At 36.1% G+C, this 24,367-nt stretch overlaps 1 protein-coding gene across 1 annotated transcript; it reads left to right on the top strand.

Moving 5' to 3' along the window:
* Window positions 1-915: 915 nt before the first annotated feature.
* On the top strand, window positions 916-24,258 carry LOC113239818 (heparan-alpha-glucosaminide N-acetyltransferase-like). The gene is made up of 9 exons (XM_026476959.1): window positions 916-1,206; window positions 9,007-9,226; window positions 9,703-9,826; window positions 11,310-11,486; window positions 13,345-13,516; window positions 15,132-15,339; window positions 15,982-16,149; window positions 17,421-17,644; window positions 22,649-24,258. Exons 1-9 carry the CDS (start codon window positions 948-950, stop codon window positions 22,825-22,827), a joined length of 1,731 nt encoding a protein of 576 aa, XP_026332744.1. The 5' UTR covers window positions 916-947; the 3' UTR covers window positions 22,828-24,258.
* The last annotated feature ends 109 nt before the right edge of the window (window positions 24,259-24,367 follow it).

The raw sequence follows: 24,367 nt of genomic DNA, 5'->3' as shown, positions 1-24,367 counted from the left end.
TTTTAAATAGTTTTTAGAAACTCTCGTTATTCGTTACACTTTACACGCAAGTTAAAGTTACTCGTTTCACGTTTAGGGACAAAGTATCGAATCAAAAGTATCGATACTGTACCCATTATAGTATCGCATAAAAAGTACTCATAAAAGTATCGATACCTGGAGGTATCGGTACTTTTGTCCTGCATATTTTCCCTACTTAAAAACAGAATAAAACACATGAATTTGTCTTTTTTTATTGATTTATGATTTTTAATTGAAACAAATAATATAAGAATTTGGTTAATTTAATCAATTGATCAATTCAATCAATGACAATTTCACATAAAATTTGTGTTACTTAAATTTCTAATTTCCCACTCCTCTGTACAGTAACTTGAAAACAAATATCTATTTGGTGATGGTCTGTTTTTTGTTTTTGATACTGTATTGCCTGCTTTTGAGAACAAACGTTCTGAAGAAGGGACAAACTTCATTTAAAGAGGCAAACAATATACAGCCAACTAATTTGCGATAAAGGTTCCCATTTTAAAATAATCACTAGGTGGCTTGCGTTATGAATGTTATGATATGAGGTGTGTCATATGTAGGAATTATTCGGAACGATATGATACTTGTCAAAAAGTATAGGGTCAAGAGCACGTTAAGCTTGACACTTTATGCCACTTACGATAAGAGCGGTCCAAAGTATTTACAAAGTATCAAGCTTGACGTGATCTTGACGTACTAATACCTGAAAAGTATCGAATGAATAGTATCGGTATCGGAGGGAAAAGTACTCGATACAAAAAGTATCGATGCTTTTTCCGTGTCACTGTTCACGTTTCCACTGATGGATGATTCATGTTGACGTTTTTCGGATTTGTTTTCGCGAAATTTGCTTTTATTGTTTGCATTGTTATAATTAAAAGTGACCCAAACAAACCTCATGTGTCTACTGTGACTTCAAGATGCCGCTGGGTCAATTTGAAAACGTTGGCGTTTTGATGAGAGATTGTGAAGGTGTATTATTGCAACACGACAGCGCCTGTTTGGAAGTGATCACTACTGAGAAAGTCACGTTCTGGAGCCAGTATGAAGAGTGCCAGGACTGTATGTTGCTGGCTAAAAAGAATATCAGTTCCAGTGGATCTTTAGTCTTTCGCACACTAAGCCCTGTGCATTATAGCGTGACGAAATACGAAGATGGCAAGGAACCTATTTGCAATGGTACGTACGCATTACGTGTTTTGTTACATTTGTTGTGTATTATTTCTTTGTTTCGCACGCATTTTAGCTTGTTTTTCGATATAATTTATTGTATTTAGCACGCTGTTAACAGTTTGGCCTAGTTAATTATTTTGTTTTAGTAATTTTTAAATTACTTGCAACGATTCTTTCCTTGTTTGAATTGTAAATTACGAAGTTATTTTTAAACATGCTAGGTACTTCGCGACATTTTTTTATGACACTGTAATACTTCAATATATATTTTTTTTATTTATCAATTATACTCGAATATCCGATAAATGAAATAGTATAAGGAAGGCAAATTAACACAATTTATTTTATCACTTTAACTTAGCTGTCTGGGAGGTCATGCAATACATAATTAAATTAAGTAAAGAGCTGTACATATTGACATTCAATTACGTACTTTAAAATAGATGTGTAGGAAACTATTCTAATCATTTGCACATATGCAAATGTATTGTAAATAAGAAGACTGAAAAATGAGGCTTGACAAGCAAACTATGAATGAATTATGATTAATGCTTTCAAGGACACTGAGTTTGATTAATCAGTCATACATTCACATACAATTGTTAAGAGACACATGGTTCCGTAATGATAGCCACACAGTGTCTCTAAAGCGCAGCTGTATTTTCATCCACCATATAAAAAAAATTCTGTAAATGAAAAAAAAATTCTTATCAAATTCATTACAGGCACAGGTATGACAGTAGGATGTATAATAGGTTCAGTACATGCTCAACCACCGTGACACTCAAGGTACAACACCAAAAATTTGCATGATATAGTTGAAAGACATGATAAAACTACACAGAAAACTATCAATATAATTGAACCTCTAGCTAAATGCGCAATTCCATCATTGAGGATGTGAGACATCAATCCTATGTGGTGACCCAAATTATTGTTACCCTCTAATGGGTATGAAAATCTGGGCTACCATATGTTCCAGCTAAAGACATTTGAAGTTAATTCTGTGGTGGACTAAATTTTTTCTGAGGTGGACCAAGGAAAACCTGGCTACTAAAGAAATGATAATACTATTAACCTTTATTACTAATAACTATTGTAGCATAAAAGGGTCAAGAGCTACACTGGACTGAGGCTGGGCCTCAAATCAGACATCAAGTTTTACATTTACTAAGAGAAAGTTTATGGTCAACTAAAATAAGAAAAGCAAAACATATACAGTACAATTTTGGTACATTTTTTTGGTACCAAATATGTCAGGATTCATTAAGTGCACACAGCACTCTGAAATCTCAACATATTTTGTCTTATTTCTCAGAAACTAACCAGCAGATCGAGCTGGAGTTTCCTTTACTTCAGAGTACTATTAAGGTACAAATTTTTGGAATAAGAAGTTTTTATAGTTATTAAATAAATACTGGTAATCCGAGGCACACCTGCCATATTGACAGTCAATACGGCAGGTGTACCTTTGGCTATAACTTCGTTCTGATGGAGGTACAAATTTTTTAAACAGAGGTACTAAATAGTACAAATTAGGTACATTTTTTTGATACCAAATTTGTCAGGATCCTGACAAATTTGGTATCAAAAAAATATACCTAATTTAAATGTAAAATGTAAAATGTACCTAATGTAAATTCAATAATTTGAACAAAACTCGATTTGAAACAAATATTTAAGTAATGGGTTTTAACCAAGCGCTGGGTTAAAACCCGGGCGCTTACCAATCTCTGCCCACGACAGACGATAGTTCGAAACTGTCAAATGGCGTTGTCATACATTCTTAGTTCCAGCACTGATCTCAACTCAAGTGGTCATCCATAGTGGGAAAATGCACGTAACTACAGATTTCGTGATTCGAGGGTAGGGCCTCTACAACGAGTATATAACCTGAAATAGAGATGAAATGTCATTTAATTTGTTTGAAAACTATTCTGCCAAATCGTTACGGTGACAACTACGCTGCGATTGGCCAGCCCGAATTCGAAACAATTGACGGGTAATAATAATAACGCACACACTCAACATACCTTGCAGAGGGTTTCTGTGTCTCAGGTGCCATGGACACACATATAAACTACCACAAATTACATCCAAAGTTACGAGAGAAATAAATGTAGGCCACACAAATATTTCTCCCGACCCGGGAATCGAACCTAGGACCTCTACGTGGCAGTCCGGCATGGTAACCGCTCGGCCACTGAGGCAGTGGCCGAGCGGTTACCATGCCTCTAGTGATATAAGACCCATTTGCCTGATGACTTATTATACCAAGGATGGATGGCCATATTTCGTCTTTTTTTCGGGTTATATACTCGATGGGCCTCTATTACTCTCTCTATAATAAGTTATTATTAATAACATAACAAGGCTATCAGTGTTCTAAATATCTCAAAATTTATTTATCTTTATTTAATACTAATTAATGTAAAATGTCAATGTATGCCTATTAAAAATAATTAATATGTTTAGTAACATAATAAAAAATAAAAAAGCAATAAAAATAAATAACGCTACTTATCATTTACCAATGCATTTATGTTTATTGTATATTCATGATTCTTCTTATATGTATAGTACCAGTTATTTCTTGATCAAGAAAGGACAGCTTCTGGTTTATTGATATTTGCTTTAGTTTCAACACCAGACTAATGTCCACTTGCACTAAACCTAGGTACGTCTTAAACCAATAATTGCAATGCAAAAGACACTCTTAATACATTGTGTTAAGAGTGTCTTATCAATTTAAGCATTGGTTTAAGACATACTTAAGTTTAGTGCAAGTGGACATTAGTATTACAGTAGTACTGGCACGCTATGATGGCCTCTTAGAGAGATTACAATAGTGAGGTCAAATCTCAATTCATTATCGAAAGAAATATAATCAAATGCTAGTCACATGTATAAGATTTTACATTTATAACTAGTATTATAAGGGGTAGCAGATTAAAAAGTTTTAATAAAACGAAAATAAAAATGTTTACTTATTATATAGTCAATTTGAAACTGCTTTGGATGTACAATTTTACGACACAACTCGGCATTGTTGTTCGAAATTCGAAATTTTTAAAATGCAATCTCATACCATCGTCACTTATGGGATCGCTGGCCAACACAACTTCTACGTCCGGCAAACTCGCGTCAAAGCTCAATGCAAAACAAAGCAGTGCTGCTTTTGCAGCGTCTCAGGTCGTTAAATAATTTTATTTAATGCGGACACCCTCATTACTTTGAACATTTGAAATTTCTTCATGATATGAACAAATAAATTTCTCTTGTCGTCGTGTCGTGCAGTGCGGCCACCAACATATGTTTATACTTAAAATAATAACACATAGAACCTAGCCCGCACACGCTAAGTGAGGCAAATTGAAGCGCTCCCAAAGGGCCTACACGAGCGGGCGGGCCTTCAGTGTTCAAGGTCAACTTGCACCGCGAACAGCTCCAGAATTTTAGCTAAAAATGACGAAAGGTGCAGTAAATGAGTGTAAAAATACGTCAGACAAACATAAAATAGATACTAACATCACTTTCCACAAGGAAGTAACGCGTTTCAACTTGTATTTTTATATAAATATTTACTAAAACCGAATATTAATCTACTACTAAAACTAGCCTACATGAATTTGATTTTTGCCTCACTTGTGACAGTTCGTTTGATATGAAACTATAATTCTATGCGTTATTATTCTAAGTGTTTATATGAGTTTGTTTTCACGAAATCGCCGTCACGTCGCACTCGCCTTAGTAGTGCGGCCGCGGCCTTAATATGACTTTCGTAGCGAGATTTTAGTTTCAAACAACTGCTTTACAAAATTTTGTTCTTACTTAAAAATAAACAGCTTTGTTTTTATTCAATTAAAAGACAGTGTTATTACTCTATTTATAGCACTTTTGTTTTCTGTAAACTTATTATTATCTCTTAAAGTAGGCCAACTAAAGTATTTCTACAAATGTCAAATAAATATTGAATGTATTGGAGCATTTAACTTTTTTTTTGATGTTTCTTGTTTTATTTTCAAATTGACATCGTTTTACTCATTAGATAAAGTCGATATCTGTTTAAAGTTTTTGATATATTTTTAATTTTTAATACATATTTACGGAATAATCACCTGGGCACTCTCAATGATTACACCCTGTGTAATTCGAGCCACCTTGCATTTTCATTATTAAATGCCCTGAGCTTAATGTTCCATTGTTCAAAAACTACTATGCAATTTTGAAAGTAGTACTAAACGTCATTTCCTTAAGTCCTTGCTGGAAATATGTATGAATTTGTAAAACCGGAAGAAACCTTTTCTGTGGTTAATAACAATATTTTTATATTCTAACCCTTTAAAAATAAAAATGCAAGGTAGCTCGAATTATGTGTCTGAGAGTGTAGATAAAATTTGTGAAAGGATATATTGCACCCCTCATTGACGAATGGCAAAAGTGGAGTTACGTCGAACATGTTTATTACTCCATTAGATACAGAAAAATACAACCCACATCTTCTCCAATTCTTGTAACTCTATCTACAATATTAGTCAACAGAGAAGAATTGGAGAGGATGTGGGTTATATTTTTCTGTATCAAATGGAGCAATAAATGTTTTTGAAGTAACTCCACTTATGCCATTCTTCCATGACGGGTTCGATATGTAGACACTAATCTACATATCGCATCCGTCATGTAAATAAAGTGGCGTACTATAGCTTTAGTCTGTCATTTTTGAGAGAGAATTGACAGCTTGAAGAAGATATGCAAGTGTCCTTTGGAGAAGATATACAACTGTGGGACATGGAGAAAAAGTCTTTAAATATTGTAGGCAGGAAAGTTTGCTTCATGAAAACTTTTTTTAGTTTTAACAGTGACTAAGACTGCATTCAGACTAATAAAAAGTTTGCATCATCTGAAAATAGAACCAACTACTTAAATGTGAAAAAAGAAATCTATATTTTTATGGCGCCGAACGAAAGAGTCTATTATAGGAATTAATTCCTTACAAGTAAATAAATAATAGACATCACATATGTTGTGTTATAGAAATCGAAACAACGACGGTACCACAAATACCCAGACCCGATAGGATAGGAGAGTTAGTTTTTCTACATTGACCCGATCGGAAATAGAACCCGGAAACAGAAACGGCGACACCATGAAAACCGATATGCAAGCCACTCAATCACGGAGGTCGTCAAAGGGTTTATTATAAATATTAATTCCTTATATTATAATTCATATTATATTGTTGTAATATATTATCGTAATAGATAGGTACAGTCGAAAGAAATAAGTATTTCTTCGTCTTCCGCATAGTAAGCGCTATTATATTAACATCATAGTTACACTCATGGTGCTTGCTTGTCCACAGACTAGCCAAAATCCCATACAGAGTGGAGGATATCTTTTAATTATTTAATTTGTGCCTGCCAATAATTAAGGTTTCGGGGTCACAGCCTCACGGCGCCCCCTTTACTTTCTACGGCGTACTGCATGGTGCTTTCACACTTTGGGAACCCCTGCCTTATAAGTAACATAGTGTCTGGTATATATTTTATGTGCTCATGCTACGCCTGCTAGAAGAATCAACTTACAATCAAAAACTGGAACATCAGAAAAATTGTGGATTTCTATGCAATATCCAGCTATTAAATATGTTTATACAATTCATGAACTAGGTGAAACAAATTTGTGCCATCTGACCTGCATGACTGATCATTATACTTCGAATTGTGAGTCATTGGCGCTGTTTCATGCGTGTCTGGTACATATTAACACAACTAAATAGTTACAGATATGGGTTAAATACAGTTACAAATATTATCATAATGCGGTTTACACTATCGTTGTCATAATGTAAGCCGCATTTTCGCTGTAGAATGAGTTTTCTATTCCGTGTTATATTTTTCACAAAAGAATACAAATTTATAAGAGAATTATAAGGTATCATAAAGTTTCAACAGAGAATGCTGTGGTATGACGTATTGACAGAATACTCATATTTTTTTTCATTCAAATTTGGTGTTCTAGTATAATAGGAAAAAACACAAAAACAAGGTCTTAATCAAGTATTGCATATCGATTGTCATGGTAACACTTGAATAGCAATTACATATAGAAATACAAACAGTCAAAGTGAGAAATTATTCATAACGTGGGCTGTTAATCTCTTTTTGAAAAATATAAATATTTTATAAATCTTTACTTATCTTCACTTATATATTTATATGGTCTTAATTACATCACAGTTATATTCACAGTTAGTAACTGTGATGTAATTTAAGCGTAGTTGTATGAACTACGCAAAATAAAATGTCCATAAAAAATATACCTACACAAAACTCAAAACTCAAACTCAAAAACACACGCAAACAGGCTGTACTAAGTCGATGTTAAAAGATGTTAATTTAATTGCTACTTTATATCTAATTCTTATTTATTTAAATATATAAGAATTAGGTATAAAGTAGCAATAAATAATAAATAAATATTACTGTTTTATATTCTCATTTTGTTTTTGTTCCGCTAAATATGTATAAATAACTAAAACTCCGGTGTGTGTGTTTTATTCGTATTTTACTCGTATATAAAAAAAGAACATTACTTCATCGACATCACAGAAGCAGTGGCGGAGTATATAAAACTACATTTCACTGCAAATCGCAAATAAAAACAAGTTTAAAAATTATTTAAAAAACAAAACCTTGACTACAAAAATATTTAGCTGGAACGATAAAAAATTTAACTATCCCTCTACTACTTATATTTATTTTATATTTAACTATCTCATTATTTTGATTATTTATTTTTTTATAACCTATGATAGACGAATCTAACGACACCTCATATGGGTCATGTCAAAATCCATCAAGCCATTTAAGCTGTATAGGGAAACATAGAAATAGACATACAGACATACACTCGAAAGACATAACCCTCCCGCAGTCGGGTAAAATAAATCAAGGACGACATTAATACTTACAAGTTTTTTTTCAGCCGGCTAACCTGTAAGCCATTTCAACTACCTAGTGGTAGTGGGTTGTCGTTCCAGTTCATTGTTGCAGTTTACAACACTGATTTTTCTCGTAATTACAGCTCGTGTTATGTGCTTTGTAAAAACATTGTATTGAATGGCAACGTTGAGCTGGAAAGAGTGAATAACTTACCATCTGGCTGTCTTTCACCTTACATTTTAGCCAATAACAGTAATTTAATAATGAACTAGGTGTCTAAAGCTATAATCCTAGCACACTCATGTTTGTTTCCTCCTTTTCTCCAGATCTTTCAAAACGCGCCAAACCTGGATATATTTAAGGTACTCTTACGAAGTCACCACTCTTATCGACTCGGAATCGCATTAACCCTGTCACAGAAAGCTATATGTCCCTGTAATAAGACTTTGGACCTGCCGTCCACATGCCAACCACATTTTTTTAAGTTGACATTTGACACGTTTGAATACGTCTTTGATACAAACACAAGGCAGCATTTTGTTGTTCTAATTAATATTATAAATATCAAAATTAGGTACACTTTAATCACAATAATTATCACGATAATTACTATTGATAATATAAGTATCGTGATAATTACCAATGATAAGTATCTTAATTAATTATCACTATAATTATATTATCATTTATAATAATCACGATAATTTGTCAGTGATAATTATCACGATAATTTGTCAATGATAATTGTCACAATAATTTATCAATGATAATTATCACTATTATTATCACTTCGAACTGTGCTCATGGTAGAGGCATTCACATTCCGCAAACATTATTAATTTTATTATTGTTTTGTCAACAGGCACGTACTGGTTTGGCGAATTCGGCCAATACAAGCTCAATGTCACGGAAGTTACAAATAATGAATGTTTGCCAAAGATGACGGCCGAGCCCGACGCGGCGTATTTGCCCATTTTGACCACTGTAGTCGTTCTCTTGGCCATGGCCACAATGTGGTACGTGGTCAAAGGGATTGGAAAGAGATTGGCTGCGGGTAGATTTATTGCAAATTATTTTGCCAGGTAAATATACAAGACAGTTAATAAGGTGCTGACCATATCTAGAAACAAGTCTATTAGCAGTAAAAAATACTAAATTTTATTCATTTTGCATGAAAAATATTTTATGAAATTTGACCAACTTCGGCTGTCCCGATTTTTCGTCCCATGTAATGAAATGATCCCTTCATGAAACTGAATCGATTAGTACAAAAAAATTTTGATCAATTTTATTCATTTTTATGGACGACAACGCTTGACCAAAACAGTGACTATATTAAAATTATTTTAATATAGATTTTACATTAAAATGACTTAATGGTTCCTAAGAGAGTTTCCTTGTATCTTCTATGGTTTCTGATTTCCCCATACTGTCCCATTTAAAAAAAGAACACTCTGAGGTATACATATGATTTTATGTCAACGATATGTGTATGGCTTTAAGGAGCCTGCAAAAAAATTTATATAATTTTTACCAAAAACAAAGTGTTTTATTATAGAGAAGACAACGAGCTGGGTTCAGAAACACGAGTGCTTACGACAGAAGTTAGCGTACCACGTCCCCCTACTCGCTCGCGGCTGCGTTCACTTGACATATTCAGAGGGTTCTGTATTGCGCTCATGGTACGTATTTGCAATTTCCCCATTGTTGAGATCATCATCATCAACACGTTTACATGGCCCACTGCTGGGTGTCTCAGGCGAGGTTGGTGATTTCATACGTTTCCGATTGTTGTGAACCTTCGACGTGCAGGTTTCATCCGTTTTCAGTTTTCCTTTACCGAAAAGCTCACGGTAAATTTCAAATTAAGGCGACCTATTTCAACGCGAGCTTACATTTTAGAAAAAATCATTTTATTAAATTTGACCGACTTCTGCTGTCACGATTTATTTCTTCCGATACAATGAAATCATACTTATAAGAAACTGATTGTATTTGAATTAAAAGAAAATACGCCTAAAAAGTCATTGAAAAACCAAATACAAAGACACGACGCAAGCACATAGAAAAATTCGTGAGGTCCGTTGGTTCGTTCCGTGGCTTAGTTGGTATAGCGTCTGACACGGTATGCAAGAAGACGTCGGTTCGAATCCGACCGGATCGAAGGAATTTTTTCTGAGTGTTCGATCTTTGTATTAATAATTATAACAAACTAGTGGAGTAATTTCACAAAAAATTATTGAATATCAATTTAATAAAAATTTAATTAAAAGAAAATAGTCAATTTTATTAATTTTGTACGAAAAACATTTTATGATATTTGACCAACTTTGACTGTCCCCATTTTTTTGATACCGTTATGAAACTGAGTCGATCAGCATAAAAGAAATTGATTAATTTTATTAGTTTTTAGGTACCACTCACGCTTGACCAAAAAATTGACTTTACCAAATTGTTTTTACAAAAAAAGACTTAATAAGTCATAAGACAGTTTCCTTGTATCACACACACACTCCGTATAAAAGTGTAGCAACTCAGTATGAGTTATATATTTTTTTAAACATCTAATGACGAGATAACAAAGTTGTGGTACTTGGTACTTGGTGCAACGGGCTGGTATCCGCAACTCGACGTCAAGGCGCCTATTTTGCGTGTGGTAAGTTGTGGTAAGCCACATAACGATTGCGGTGCCACGCAGAGCTGTAAATCAGAGGAGCCCTGCCACTACAGCAGTGACGTAAAATTATGTGCCTGTTGTCTTTCTCAAGGAGTTCTAATGCTAGTGAAAATATAGGACGATATCCTAGATAACCCTTTAAGTACAATTATAGTTTCCCAAAATAGTTTCCCTAGCGCCCAATGGGCGCAGAAGTTCTAGGTGGTAGTGGCCTCGGAAGCATTTCGGGGGCGTTGACGCTGTCCAGGGTTTGCTACCGCATTTGAAAAAAGCTGAATTATCTATATAACTGCACTACATTATATGTATTTTTTTTTTCTTGTGGTTTTTTTGTGTTAAGCTAAAATGAAATATATATTTTTCATATTAGCTTTATATATATATGTGTATATATATTATATACATATATATAAATTTTATTTCAATTACTTTTTGTGGTGGTGTGACAAAAAACTTGGGGACCTACGCTATAAATAATTGTTTTATAGATTTTTGTAAACGCCGGCGGCGGCGGCTACGACATATTCTCGCACTCAACGTGGAACGGCATCACCGTGGCCGACGTCGTGTTCCCTTGGTTCGCATTCGCGATGGGCGAGGCGCTAGTGCTGTCCCTAAACGCCAGACTTCGCACTTCACTACCACGATGCACTGCATTTTATCAGGTACTGTAACTTTACAAATTTTAACCAAATCCCCGCAACGAAATTGTCAATTTTCTAAAGAATTATTTATTTGTTCAACATATGAGATGAAGTTTTTCGTATTTTAATAAATGAAATATTCTTTATTTCATTTCTATATTTTAATGTGCACATTAAAATTACAATGACAACACAACACAGTAATGAAGCAGCAGAGTAAGTCAATGTACAACAGGCGGCCTTATTGCCAAGTAGCAATTTTTTCTAGGCAACTCATTGACCTACAAACAAATGGACATCGGGTCTAAAACAAAAACCACTAAAAAATGTCCGAAGTTAACCTACACAAACGTAGTGACATGTAAGGAAATATAAAAACTAAATCCTTTAATTTAAATTGTAACGTCATTGCAGTACTACCTAATTTTGTATGCAACAATTCAAGGGCTCAAAAGCACCATATTCAGCTTCTACTGGAAACTTAACAAAATGCACCATAGTTAGCTTCGACTGAATAACACTTGAACATAAGAGTAATGGAATAGCCTTTCTCGTAAATATTAATTAATTTATATATATATTATTATGTCGAATTTTGTACAAATTCAATTAAAGAAATAAAGAGTTGTGCAGATACATACATACAATTATTACTAAAAATATTACTACAAAATATATGAAAATAAGCCTATATATATAATAAGATATAAGAATATATATAATAAGAAATGTACCGATATTACAACTAAACGTAAACTCAAATATCCGTAATTCCGAAAACCGATTTATAATAAAACCGTTACGCTTTCAAGTAATTTTGATGCAACAAAACAAAAGCTAATTTTGGCTTTGTGAGAACATAAAGCCAAAATTAGCTTTTGTTTAGCTAAAAAAATACATTTGACATTATTAAAAATTAAACATTACATTGACATTATTAAATATAAAATTCGAGCTAACGTTATTTCGGGCAAATGTATTTTCTGACTTCTGATAGGTAATCGCAAGCAGTAAGACGAGTACAACAATATTTTGTTAGTTATTGCTAACGTTTAATAAAAAGTCATTTTAAAAATAAGGTTAAAATCAACTCAACTCTATAGTTTCTTTGTTCCAAATATTTCAATCGCTTATAGTTCGATCAATTGAAAATGACGAATAAGTGTATTTAGGCTTCTTGAAATTGATGTAATGGGTCTCTTTCCATCCTTTGCGCATGCAATGTGTAGAAAAAGGACAGTTAGCTATTTGATTATTTTGTTTGCTTTTCCAGTTTATATTTAAAATTAATTTATATGTAAATTAAATACTTTAAAACTGTACCAAATAACACTTTTAAATGAAAATTATGATAACACGATATATTTGTTTAGTGAAAATATGATACAAAATCCTGTTTTTACACTTTACTGCAGTAATTTTTACAAGTTATTATTATATAGTACTACATGATTGACAACCGCGCTGTCAGTCGAACAAACGAAGACTGTTGCGCGATTGACGCTTTGTATGCGATTTTAACGCCCTATAGGTGCGGACACTTTTTAGCGCGAACCCGACGTCCATTTGTTAGTAGGTCAATGAGGCAACCTTAAATTTTGATTACCGAATTTCTAAAATGACATTTCGTATGACACATCCCGAAATGTTTTAGGTATGTTTACATATTCCATGGCCACGGCTGACGAGGCATGCTTAAAAATAATTTTAATCGTGTGTATTTATATGAGATTGCTTAAAATTTATTCATTATGAAGTTTTTCAGTTCAGTAGCGAGTACGATAGACAATTTCTAAAAAAACCGCTTTTCTGACAGAAAGTATAGAGGTAGAAAAAATTATTTAATAAATTCTTATACATTAATTTTTTGGTTATCCAGGTGGCCCGCCGTGCCCTATTCATGGCTCTGATAGGCATAATTCTGGGCGCAGTGCAAGTCTCCTGGACGAACGTACGTCTACCCGGAGTGCTCCAGCGCTTGGCCGCCATGTACTTCATCGTGGGGGCTGTGGAGTGCTTCTTCATGAGGACAAGCCAGAATATAACACCAGGTACACTCCATGCTAATGAAAATTCGCAAAATAACAAATCTATTTCCCAGACATACTTAACAATGAAATTTATACGCAAAATCGCAAACACGTCATGCATTCCTTTATTTTCCCATAGACTATAGTTCAATATATTTTTTCCATAGTCCAGTCCAATCCAAAATGGAGGAGCGGGGTTGACGATCGTTGGGATGACCCTTTCACATTTAAAACTTACTACCTTACTAGTAAACATAGACATGCTTTTATTCACATAATTCAACCACACAAAAACAGTTAAAGTACAAAAACTTATTTGACATATAATTACAATTAGAATTAAAGTAAACATACAAAGTAGATAGTCTGGTATGGTCTGTGTTGCAGCGTCATGCCAACACGGGACTTAACTCAGCATGTGCTGCTGTAACGTAACGTACCACAGCGCAGGTTTTCAGTAAGCCCGTAGAGCTCGACGCCAGCAATAAACGCAAAATAAAAATATATAAATACTGCTACATATTACATTGACTGTTACTATAAATTATAATTAATACGTAAATAGACATATATAAAAGCAAAGTCAGATCTAAACAGTGTCAGAAAGTACAATAAAAACTTGAAAGTTTATTTTTGGTAAATTTACTGTGTTTTGTAAAGTCATGGAACAGAAGTTGTTGTTTATGATGTTAGTAATATAGTCCTGAGAGGTTGTTACTATTTTATGTTATAAGTTACTAATTTTACTAATTTGTTTCAATTTGATTCCATTAATTTGTTTGAGATCTAACTAATCTAAGCCTTCTTCCTAATCTAAGCTTCATACCAGATTTTCCGAAAAGAAAATATTTTTAAATCTATTTACATGTTTCATTATTGTAGGTACACATTGTATACTCGTATACGAAAACAGAAGATCGATTATTATTTCAAGACAATTCAAATCGATTGTGATCGCGATCCTTTCATTTGGTCGTCTGGCAATAACAAGTAGTACTTAAAATTTAACAAAGTTTGCAAGAGTATATAGTGAAAAACTGTCCCCTGAAGCTGATCTATGAAAATAAATAGAATCGACTTTTACTACTTAATGCAAAAAAACTGGTCGTCATCCACCATAATTTGCCTTTATTGAAATTTGAATACTAAATTTACTTTAATATTAAATTAACTTTACAAGTTAGATAACGTTATCTGTAACGTTACAAGTAATTAACAGATTGTCAATGATCCTGTAGTTGTTGTTGATCCTATTACTAATATAATTTTAGCCTCGTTAATCAATAAATAAATTTATTTGGCATATTGATTATGAATTTTTTTCAGTCTTAAACATTCGGTATCGGGCCGGATATTATTCTACTATCCGGTATCCGGCCGGATAGTAATAGGCCGGAAACCGGATAGTTACCGGATATCCGTTTCATCTCTAGTAAATACCACTGTGACAGCCACAAAAGCTGTTTCAGGAGTACCTATGGCTACTCTTTGTCTACATACTTGCTGCTCAATTAACTAGAAACCAGTACTGCCCAACCAGAAACAGAGCCTTTTTGAAAATCTTGTTACATGGTGATTATCGAAAATATCGAATCAAATCTTGACTTCTAACCATACCGTCAATTATCTTCTACAGGTCGTTCTCTCTTCCGTGACATAGCAGCCGGATGGCAACAGTGGGTGGTGACTATCGCCCTGGTAGCCGTCCAGGTTTGCGTAAGCCTACTGGTGCCCGCTCCGGGCTGTCCCCGCGGCTATCTTGGTCCCGGGGGGCTCCACCGTTCTGCCCTTGGCGATCATACCGTCGCAAACTGCACTGGAGGCATTGCTAGTTACATTGATAGGTAAATATAAGTACTCTGACCTAGAAGTCTTTTTTTGTAAACAAAGAAATATCATGACGTCACTGTCAAAGTGAGAGGTCAGGGATACAAAACAAGTTTTCACTAAGGATAAATAAAGTAGTAATGGCGCGAGGTTTTATTTGTGCTGTAGGTACCTAAATATTAATTTAAGTGCTGATTTCGATGACCAAACTTTGTCACTCAAAAAAGATACAAACACAACAACAAGGTTGAGAACTTAACAAAAACTTATAACAATAACAGACAGGACAATTATCAAATTCTCTATTAATAAAAATAATACCAACAAATTATTAAACAGTTTTATTTTGATTACTTAATGAGCGATTAAGTGAAGTCGACCCTTTGTGACAACACGATTATTATAATATTTCGACTGAAGGACTTGAATCCAAGGTCGAGAAACAAATTGGTGAAATTACAGGCACATGGGACTTGTCAACTTAATTATATCTCAGGGTGTCGGGCGCAGTGGCAGTGGCCCACAGATCTTTGCGATTTAAAGCTCTGAGTGGCACTGCAACTGTTATGAACAGGCGTATAGCTTAAATCAGGCGCACGACTTGTTCGTCCCGTCACATGATATTGTAAAAAATAAAAAAAATATATTGTTATTTCCAGAGTGGTCCTAGGCGCTTCGCACCTGTACAAAAACGGCACCTTCCACAAGCTGTACGACACCACGGTGCCCCACGACCCTGAGGGTCTGCTGGGCATACTGTCAGGTGTACTGGTCGTGCAAGTCGGAGCTCATGCCACAAGGATCATGTTGGCCTATAACCACGCACGGTAAGTATTCTAAACATTCATTAGCACCCTGTTCACCTGATAAATGGAGGCTATATGTATATATATATACATTGGCTTTGTTGTCGAGTGGCTTGCACACAGGTTTTCATGGTGTTCCATCTCTGAGGCCCCGGGTACGGTCCTCTGTCCGGTCAATGTAGAAAATAAAAACTAACTTTTGTATACTGTCGCGGGGTCTGGGAGTTTGTGGTACCACCGTTGTTTCCGACTTTCTATAACAGAAGTGATTTAGTTACTTTTTAGCTAATACTGTGCGGAAGCTCCATAGATGTGGGTAGGGCGTTTGTAGTACAAAAGAAATGCATTCGCGCAATTTGCGGTGCTAAACCAGATGACACATGCAAATCCTTGTTAAAAAAACTCAATATACTTCCTCTTGCCAGCATGTATGTTACAGACGTCTGTGTATTTGTCAAGACTCACTCTCAACATTTCAGAATACGTGGCGAAATAATTCAACGATCAACTAGAGCTAAAATTATGAACCAGTACCAAACTCGCTGCCACAAAATAATTTATGTGTATAAGATTTTTAATAATTTACCAAATAACATTAAATTACTATTGGGACGTACTTTTAAACTACAATTGACAAGTTGGCTTTATACACATTGCTTCTATAGTAATAAAGAATATTTCTAATTTACAAATACTCATTAACATTATATTAAAATGCAATTAACTGTACACAAGAAACAATAAATTCCATTACATTTGCACACCTGCTTGCAGGTTGAATACATTGTACCTAAATTAATTTAAGATCTGTATATTTACTGTATTCTTTCAAATAAACGTATTCTACTCCTGTGGGATCAGAGCAACGCTAACGCCGTTAGTTGAAAGGGCGTATGTGACGCAATACCGTGATGAGTAAAAAAAAGCCGATCTATTACTATTTTTTATTCTATCCTAGGTGGATAAGCTATGAAGTTACCGCAATAGAAAAGCGGGTATTTTTTAAATTTCATTTCTTTCAATATTATTTTCGCGGTTTTGAGTGTTGTCACTTGCGCCGTTTCAACTAACGGCGGCAGAACGTATGTAATGTTGTCTAATATTTATTTATATTTAAGGTTTCTTTATTTTGAATTTGATATAAATTACCTGAATAACTTGGCATCGCAAAATCGACAAAATTCGAGTTAGCATCTGTTTTTTTATCCTAACAATTAGAGGAAACCTGTGCCCATCAGTTGGACGTACAGTGTATCGTGACTACAATAATAATGGTGTTGTTTTTTTTTCAGAGCCCGCATCATGCGATGGGTTTTCTGGTCTATAATATTGGGCGTTACCGGTGGCGCCCTCTGCATGTTTTCTAAGAACGGCGGTCCGATCCCGATCAACAAGAACCTCTGGTCCCTCTCTTTTTGCCTCGTGACGTCCTCTATGGCGCTCTTCATACAAGCCGTGTTGTACTTCGTCGTTGATCTCAAGAATAAATGGGGTGGACGACCTTTATACTATGCTGGTATGTTTTTTTTTTTATAATATCAAGTGACGGGATAAACAAGTCGTGCGCCCAGAGATGGGCAAGTGCGCCGTCGTTTAATATTAGAAGGATACTCCTACGTATACGTTACGTATAAAAATGTACCATTTCGTACGTTAAAACCATCGAGTATATAACCAGAAATAGAGACGAAATAAGGGTCAAACACTCCTGGTAACTCATCGGTGACATCACTTATAAATATCAACTCTCGTTTGGACTGAAATATAGGCAGCCGGCAACAACTGACCTGTGTGTACGTCTCCGGTATATTCCAAGAATATTCTGTATTTATTGTAATAAATATAATATCTCTAACAATGGCGTGCTGTTCCGTTCGCTGGTGTGGAGAAAAACTGCAAAACATATAATTACAAAACAAACGGAATCAAATTTCATCGGTAATTAAATATTAAATATGTAATTTTGCAATTTTCGTCCATTATAGCAAAGCTCAAGTTAAACTGTTTGATTGAAGTGATTCGAAAGAGAAATTCGAAACAATTGACGGGTGTCGTCAATTGTTTCGAATTCGGGCTGGCCAATCGGAGCGCAGTTGTCACAGTAATGATATGGCAGAATAGTTTTCAAACAAATTAAATGACATTCGAGGTCACGGTTGAAAGATGTGAAGGTTAACACACGTGTGCGGACTGAATTTCGCTTTTCGACTTTCATTTCTCACTGAGAGTGTAAAATTGTGTCGTATTTTGTGTTGGTGGCGGTAAAAAAATAACATAGAGGTAAGTTCCCTTATGTTCTGTGATCCCAGTGACGAGGCGGAGCCCCCTGATAGGGGGCCTCGTTCTCTGTCTGTATCCCCGCCCGTTAGCTCAATGGAGATCAACATCAGTGGTCAAAAGAGCAAGCGCCCTGCTTGTGCGGACATTGATAGCTCCGCTAAAAAGACAAGACTCCCGCCGTCTGCGTCAGTACAACATACATATACCTTGGAGGGATACGAAAGTAACTCTGACTTGAAATATTCAAACAACGATGCTGGACCCTTTCTGGTCCATGTTTCTCGCACAGAAAGTGACTCCTCTGTAATGGCTCCTCCTGCACCGTTCCAGATGATGCTGTGTCTTGCCTTCTCTGTTCTGCCTCCCATAAAGCTACAGATTCAAACACTCAGTCAAAAGCTAATCTTCAGTGTTCCTGGCTATGCGTGCCTTCAGGATGACAGGAGTGATGGGTGGGCTGAACATCATATATACACAACTCTCCATCTCCACACACTCCACAGGCCTTCATGTTGTCGCTATTAGAGCGCAAAACAAATCATTCGTTCCTGTCTACATTCCCCATCCTAGCCTTGACCTCATCACAGAACTATCCGTGATCCTCTCATCCCTCCCTTCCCCCCTAATTGTTTTAGGAGATTTCAATATACGCCACTCGCTGTGGGGATCTCACATTTGCGACTCTTTATCCTCTGCTTTTCTCGATCTTCTGGACAGCACAAATTTATGTATAGTTAATGATGGCGCTACACGCAGAACTTCCGCCCTTCAAAATGCCAGCGCCCCTGACTTAACCTTAGTCTCTCCTAGTTTAGCCCCTTCTACCTCCTGGCTTGTTCTGATAAATTCCTTTGGAAGCGATCACCTAACTATATTAATTTCAGTAGGAGACTAACCTAACCTAGCCTCACACCAGACCCCCCTCCCTTACTTAAATACAGGCTTAGGCTGGCAGACTGGGACATTTACTCCTTGATCCTGAACAGCAAAATTGTAAACATGCAACCAGTTCAAGTAACCCCCTCAACCGTTTTGTCTATATATTCAGAGTTCATCTCGTGTTTGCTGTCAGCCGCAGATGAAACTATCCCTTTGAAAAACTCTGCAAATAGCAAAATTTCCTCTCCCCCGTGGTGGGATTCCGAATGTTCTTCGTCAGTCAAGGAACGAAATCGGGCAGAACTTGAATTCGCATGTGACTTATCCTTTGAGAATTATTTAACTTTCCAAAAGATTTCCGCTCACACGAGAAGATTTCTGAGCAAAAAGAAATTTCAGGGATGGCGTGCATTCTGCGAATCTCTGGAACCCCGCACCCACCCGTCTATAGTCTGGAAGAGAATAAAATCCTTTCGCAGATCTCAGACTGATCATAACAACATCTCGTCTAACGACCCGACACCCTGACTTGTAGATTTTATTACAAAATTATCCTCCCCTTTTGTTCCTTCAGAAGCAGCTGCCGCCATAAACCCCTCCTTGTCAACTTCTGACAACTAAGCTGTGCTTTGGACCATTTAAGGGATTCGGCGCCGGGTGCGGACGGCATTCCCTATTCGTTTATTACCAGGTCCACAACCCCCTCCCATATGGTCTGGAATGGCTTGCCTCAAGGTTCCGTTCTTAACCCTCTCCTTTACAGCTTGTACACGTCTGACCTCGACACTTCAGTCCATTGCTTCTGCATAGTGCAAAATCTTGCAATATGCAGACGATATCGCCCTGTACGCTTGTTCCAAATCTTTTTCAGATACTGAAAGACGCCTCAACTCTGCCCTTTTTTACCTAGACTCTTGGCTTACCGATCACGGCCTCTCGCATTCAGCTACCAAAAGCACAGTTGTCGTTTTTCCCCGCAAGAGACGCCTTCCTGAAACTGAAATACATGTTAATGGGGAAAACATAGAACTGAGGGAAAAAGTAACATTTTTAGGCATTATTTTGGACTCAAAATTATCTGGCATCCATCACCTCAACTATATTTGTCAAAAAGCTGAAAAAAGCATCAATGTCCTACGTGCACTTTCTGGTGTTCGTTGGGGATCACATCCGTATAACCAAAAGCTCCTGTACAAAGCAATCATCAGAAGTCATTTTGATTATGGCAGCTTCCTTCTGGAACCATGCAACAAGATAGCCTTGGCTAAGATGTCTAATAATCACAGCCATGAAATCCTCACCAACAAACGCTCTTCAAGTCAAATGTCTGGAGCCACCTCTACATCTACGTAGACAATTCCTTGCTAATAGATTCCTTTTCAAGATCTTTCAATTTTCTTCTCACCCTTTGATTCCCGTATTGCAATCCTTGTCGGAGATTATCCCTTCCTCCAATTATTGGTCATACGAGAAACCTCCCCTCCTTCTTATCAACAGTGTTAACAAAATTTCCAATCTCCCCTTCCCTATTTCCCAAAATTATATGAACCCGTTGTTTGAAACTGATTTTAAATGTTTAACGTTCCGCCCAACAGTCTATCTTAGTTTTGGCATCATGAAAGATACCCCTGGAGCAAACCAAGCCTTCAACGATATAGTTGAGAGAGAATGGCATGACTGGACTACTGTTTTTACCGACGCTTCAAATTTACACGAACATGGCGACTTGAGAGCTGCGGTTTGGTTCCCCAAGTTCAATGTCGTACTCAGTTTTAAATCCCCCTATCTGAATTCGGTCTTTTCTGGAGAGGCTATCGCAATACTTGAAGCCATTTTATATATTGAGTCCCATAAAATTAATAAATGTTTGGTTTTCTCAGACTCACTAAGCTGCCTTCAAGACATTATTAAGCTACCGTTTCATTCCAAAGACAATTTCTCTATCACCCTCCAAATTAATGAAGCTCTGTACCGATTTCACTGTGCGGGAATTGAGGTAACTCTGGCCTGGATTCCCGGTCACAGTGGGATCAGTGGCAACGAAGCAGTAGACGCTTTTGCAAAGGATGCGACAAGAATTGGCGTATGCAAATATCATAAGTGCTTTCCCAGAGATCTGCTCGCCATGACCAAACCCCAAATGCTAGCCTCCTGGTCGGACCTATGGCAGGAATCACGACAAACTGTTGGTAGACACTATGGTAACCTCCAACCAAATCTACCCACTAAACCCTGGTTTTTTAAACGTGATTTGCCTAAAAACATCACTTCCACCATTATACGTTTGCGCTTAGGCCATGTTTGCACCCCTGTATTTTTGAGTAAAATCAGAGTCCGAGACCACTCTAAGTGCGAGTGCGGCCTAGAAGACGGTACCTTGGAACACATTTTTTTCAATTGTCCTAATATTGCTGTTCCACTTTGTAACTTACTTTCTCCAAAATTCCCCCGCCCCATTAACATAAATAACCTCTTAACTTTAGTGTTCTCCCCCATATTGTTACTCTGTGTAAATTTATCCACTTAAATAACATATATTTATATATACATGTTTGTGCTGTCTTTTGTTTTAGGGTCGTATTCTAGAACTCTACTCAATGCTCAAGTCAGGATTTGAGCAGACTAGAGTATGATTTCAAGCACTGATGATTTCTAGTGCTTTGAATCATACTCAAGTCCTGACAGCATTGAGTAGAGTTCTAGAATACGACCCTACGATTCTCAACTGAGTACTCCCCGTGGACCAACTCATCAATACCGGTTAATGTCCTATTAGAGCTCAGCGTAGTTTTTTTTTGTTTTGTTTTGTTTCTTTCAACCGTGACATTGGCAAAATCATCATTTCTCATAATGATGGAGCCATATAAATAAAAAGTGAAGTGATGTAATGACACTTCGTCTCTATTTCTGGTTATATACCCGATGGTTAAAGCCAATACGTCACTAAGCAAAAAAGTCAACTACAGTTCATTTTTTATGTTGCATTTGTACTATTTTTAATTACACTCACAATTAAATTACCAAAGAAATAGTAAATTTGTTATAATATATCAAAAACAAACAATATTTGTTTCAATTGTAAATTTAAGTAATTATAATTGCAGCATATAAAGTAGCAATAGCAACTGAAAAAGATTTAAAAAAATTACAACTAGTTGATGCGTAAAACGGAATATTTACCCATAGACATTTACACCCTAGAATCGATGAATCGAATCTGTTCGAAACGTTGGTTACGTTTCGAACCTTTTACTGGATCTCATTTAGGAAGATTTAGATTCAAAAATATATATTAATTTCCAATGTATAGGAATCGGGAAAGTCTAAGAATTCAATTATAAATATATTCTTTTTATTCCAGGCCAAAACGCCCTATTCCTCTACATAGGCAGTGAGCTCCTGAAAAAACACTTTCCCCTCCACTACTGCTTCTCGGCACCGACACACGCGCAGCTGCTCGCCGCAAACGCCGCCGCCATGCTCATGTGGCTCGCCGTCGGCATCGCGCTATACAAACGACGCGTGTTTATCACCCTGTAGTGATTTCTGATCGCCTTGCACTTGGTCCTAGTGTTGTACGTTAATTAATAGAAACTATCGATAGTCTATTAATAATGAAGTCGAAATCTAATTACAATACCAGTGGTGCTATATAAAGTGTCAGTACTGCATCGAGTAATACTATGAATGATGAGCGATATTATTCGTGATATTTCATTATGTTGCAAACAATAGTACCGCCAATTTTCATAGGAAGTATCCTAATGCTAATAAGCGTTGTCGATAGTAACAGCACTATTAGTAGTAGTAATAGTATAAACACTAATAGAACAACAATGCGATCGATATCGATAAGTGCGTTCGAGTACGGACACTGTTAGTGATAAGTGTTAGGATACTATTGTAGTATGTTGATTTTGTTCCTATATAAATTTACTAAAAGTCTATCGATAGTGAATTTGTAAATAATTGTACAACACTACTTGGACTTTGGAGACTTGTACGGTATGTATGGTAACGTTTCGGCTGTAGCGCGATCTGGCACAGAATACCTAACTGTATTAGCACTTGAAGACCAAATCATAGAACGCTGAAAAATGATTACAATAATCTCAGTACAGAGTACTAAAACAACCGACTTCCAAAGTCATTCATCCCCTAGTTTGCCACCCTTGAATATTTTCTTCCAATTTAAACTTTTTCCAACAAAAAAAGAATCGTCAAAATCGATTATCGCGTAAAACATTAGAAAACAGTCAAATTGAGAACCTCCTCCTTTTTGAAGTCGGTTAAAAATGTCCCAACATAGTGAAATTTCATTAAAAAAAAGAAAAATTAAATCAATAGAGTCAACACAATCACACAGTAATATTATGCAAAGTACTCTTAGGTTTTCTTCTAGGGTTAGGGTTTCTTTGTTAGGTTTGGCACTGACAATAATTTCTCATACATCCGACGAATGAGCGCATAATTTCCCAACAGTATAGGCAATACCGTCTGCCGCTGTAGGTATTTGTAGCGCGCGTAAGGAGTGCGCAAGATCCATTATTGGCCCTATGCGCTATAAAGCCGTCAGGTTTCGACCGCGGATTGCAATTGCGTATGTATTGGCAATTCGGTAAAAACAACGTTGAAGCACTAAGCAACCACGAATTGTGAGCACTTGAAGTGCTTTCATTTGACGCGATATGCAGCGGAGCACTTCAGCAGACGACGAACAATCGACTGCGGGACTCAGTGTATTAATTAATATGATATAACAAACGTTGGTATGAAACGACCACGTTATGGTAATTACGGGTCGGCCTGTCTTCAGAGGACAGACTGACCACAGTGTGGGATACGTCCTCCTTTTTTGCCAAAAGGGAAAAAATGTATTGTCTACTATAGTCGTCAAGAGCAAAACTATGTTTCCAAAATCTTTTCAAAGTAAAACTTCTCCCAATATAAGTATTTATAAAAAAAATTATCAAAAAAAAAATATAACCAAATGCTCTCATAACTCAAAAACGATGGAAGTAAAAAAAAAATTATGAATGAATCTTTTTGCAGATAATGAGATTACTTTTATTTATACATA

The sequence above is a fragment of the Hyposmocoma kahamanoa genome, unplaced genomic scaffold (genome assembly GCF_003589595.1).
Source record: "Hyposmocoma kahamanoa isolate Upper Pololo Valley unplaced genomic scaffold, ASM358959v1 116, whole genome shotgun sequence".
NCBI lineage: Eukaryota > Metazoa > Arthropoda > Insecta > Lepidoptera > Cosmopterigidae > Hyposmocoma > Hyposmocoma kahamanoa.
The sequence above is the reverse complement of the archived record's forward strand: the minus strand, read 5'-3'. Positions and strand labels throughout refer to the sequence as shown.

Excerpts from the sequence above, each read along its gene's own strand:
- LOC113239818 (XM_026476959.1), top strand. The coding sequence starts at position 948 with ATGCCGCTGGGTCAATTTGAAAACGTTGGCGTTTTGATGAGAGATTGT. Across the intron at positions 11,487-13,344 it reads GATGCACTGCATTTTATCAG|GTGGCCCGCCGTGCCCTATT; the intron begins GTACTGTAACTT and ends TTGGTTATCCAG. Across the intron at positions 16,150-17,420 it reads TTGGCCTATAACCACGCACG|AGCCCGCATCATGCGATGGG; the intron begins GTAAGTATTCTA and ends TTTTTTTTTCAG.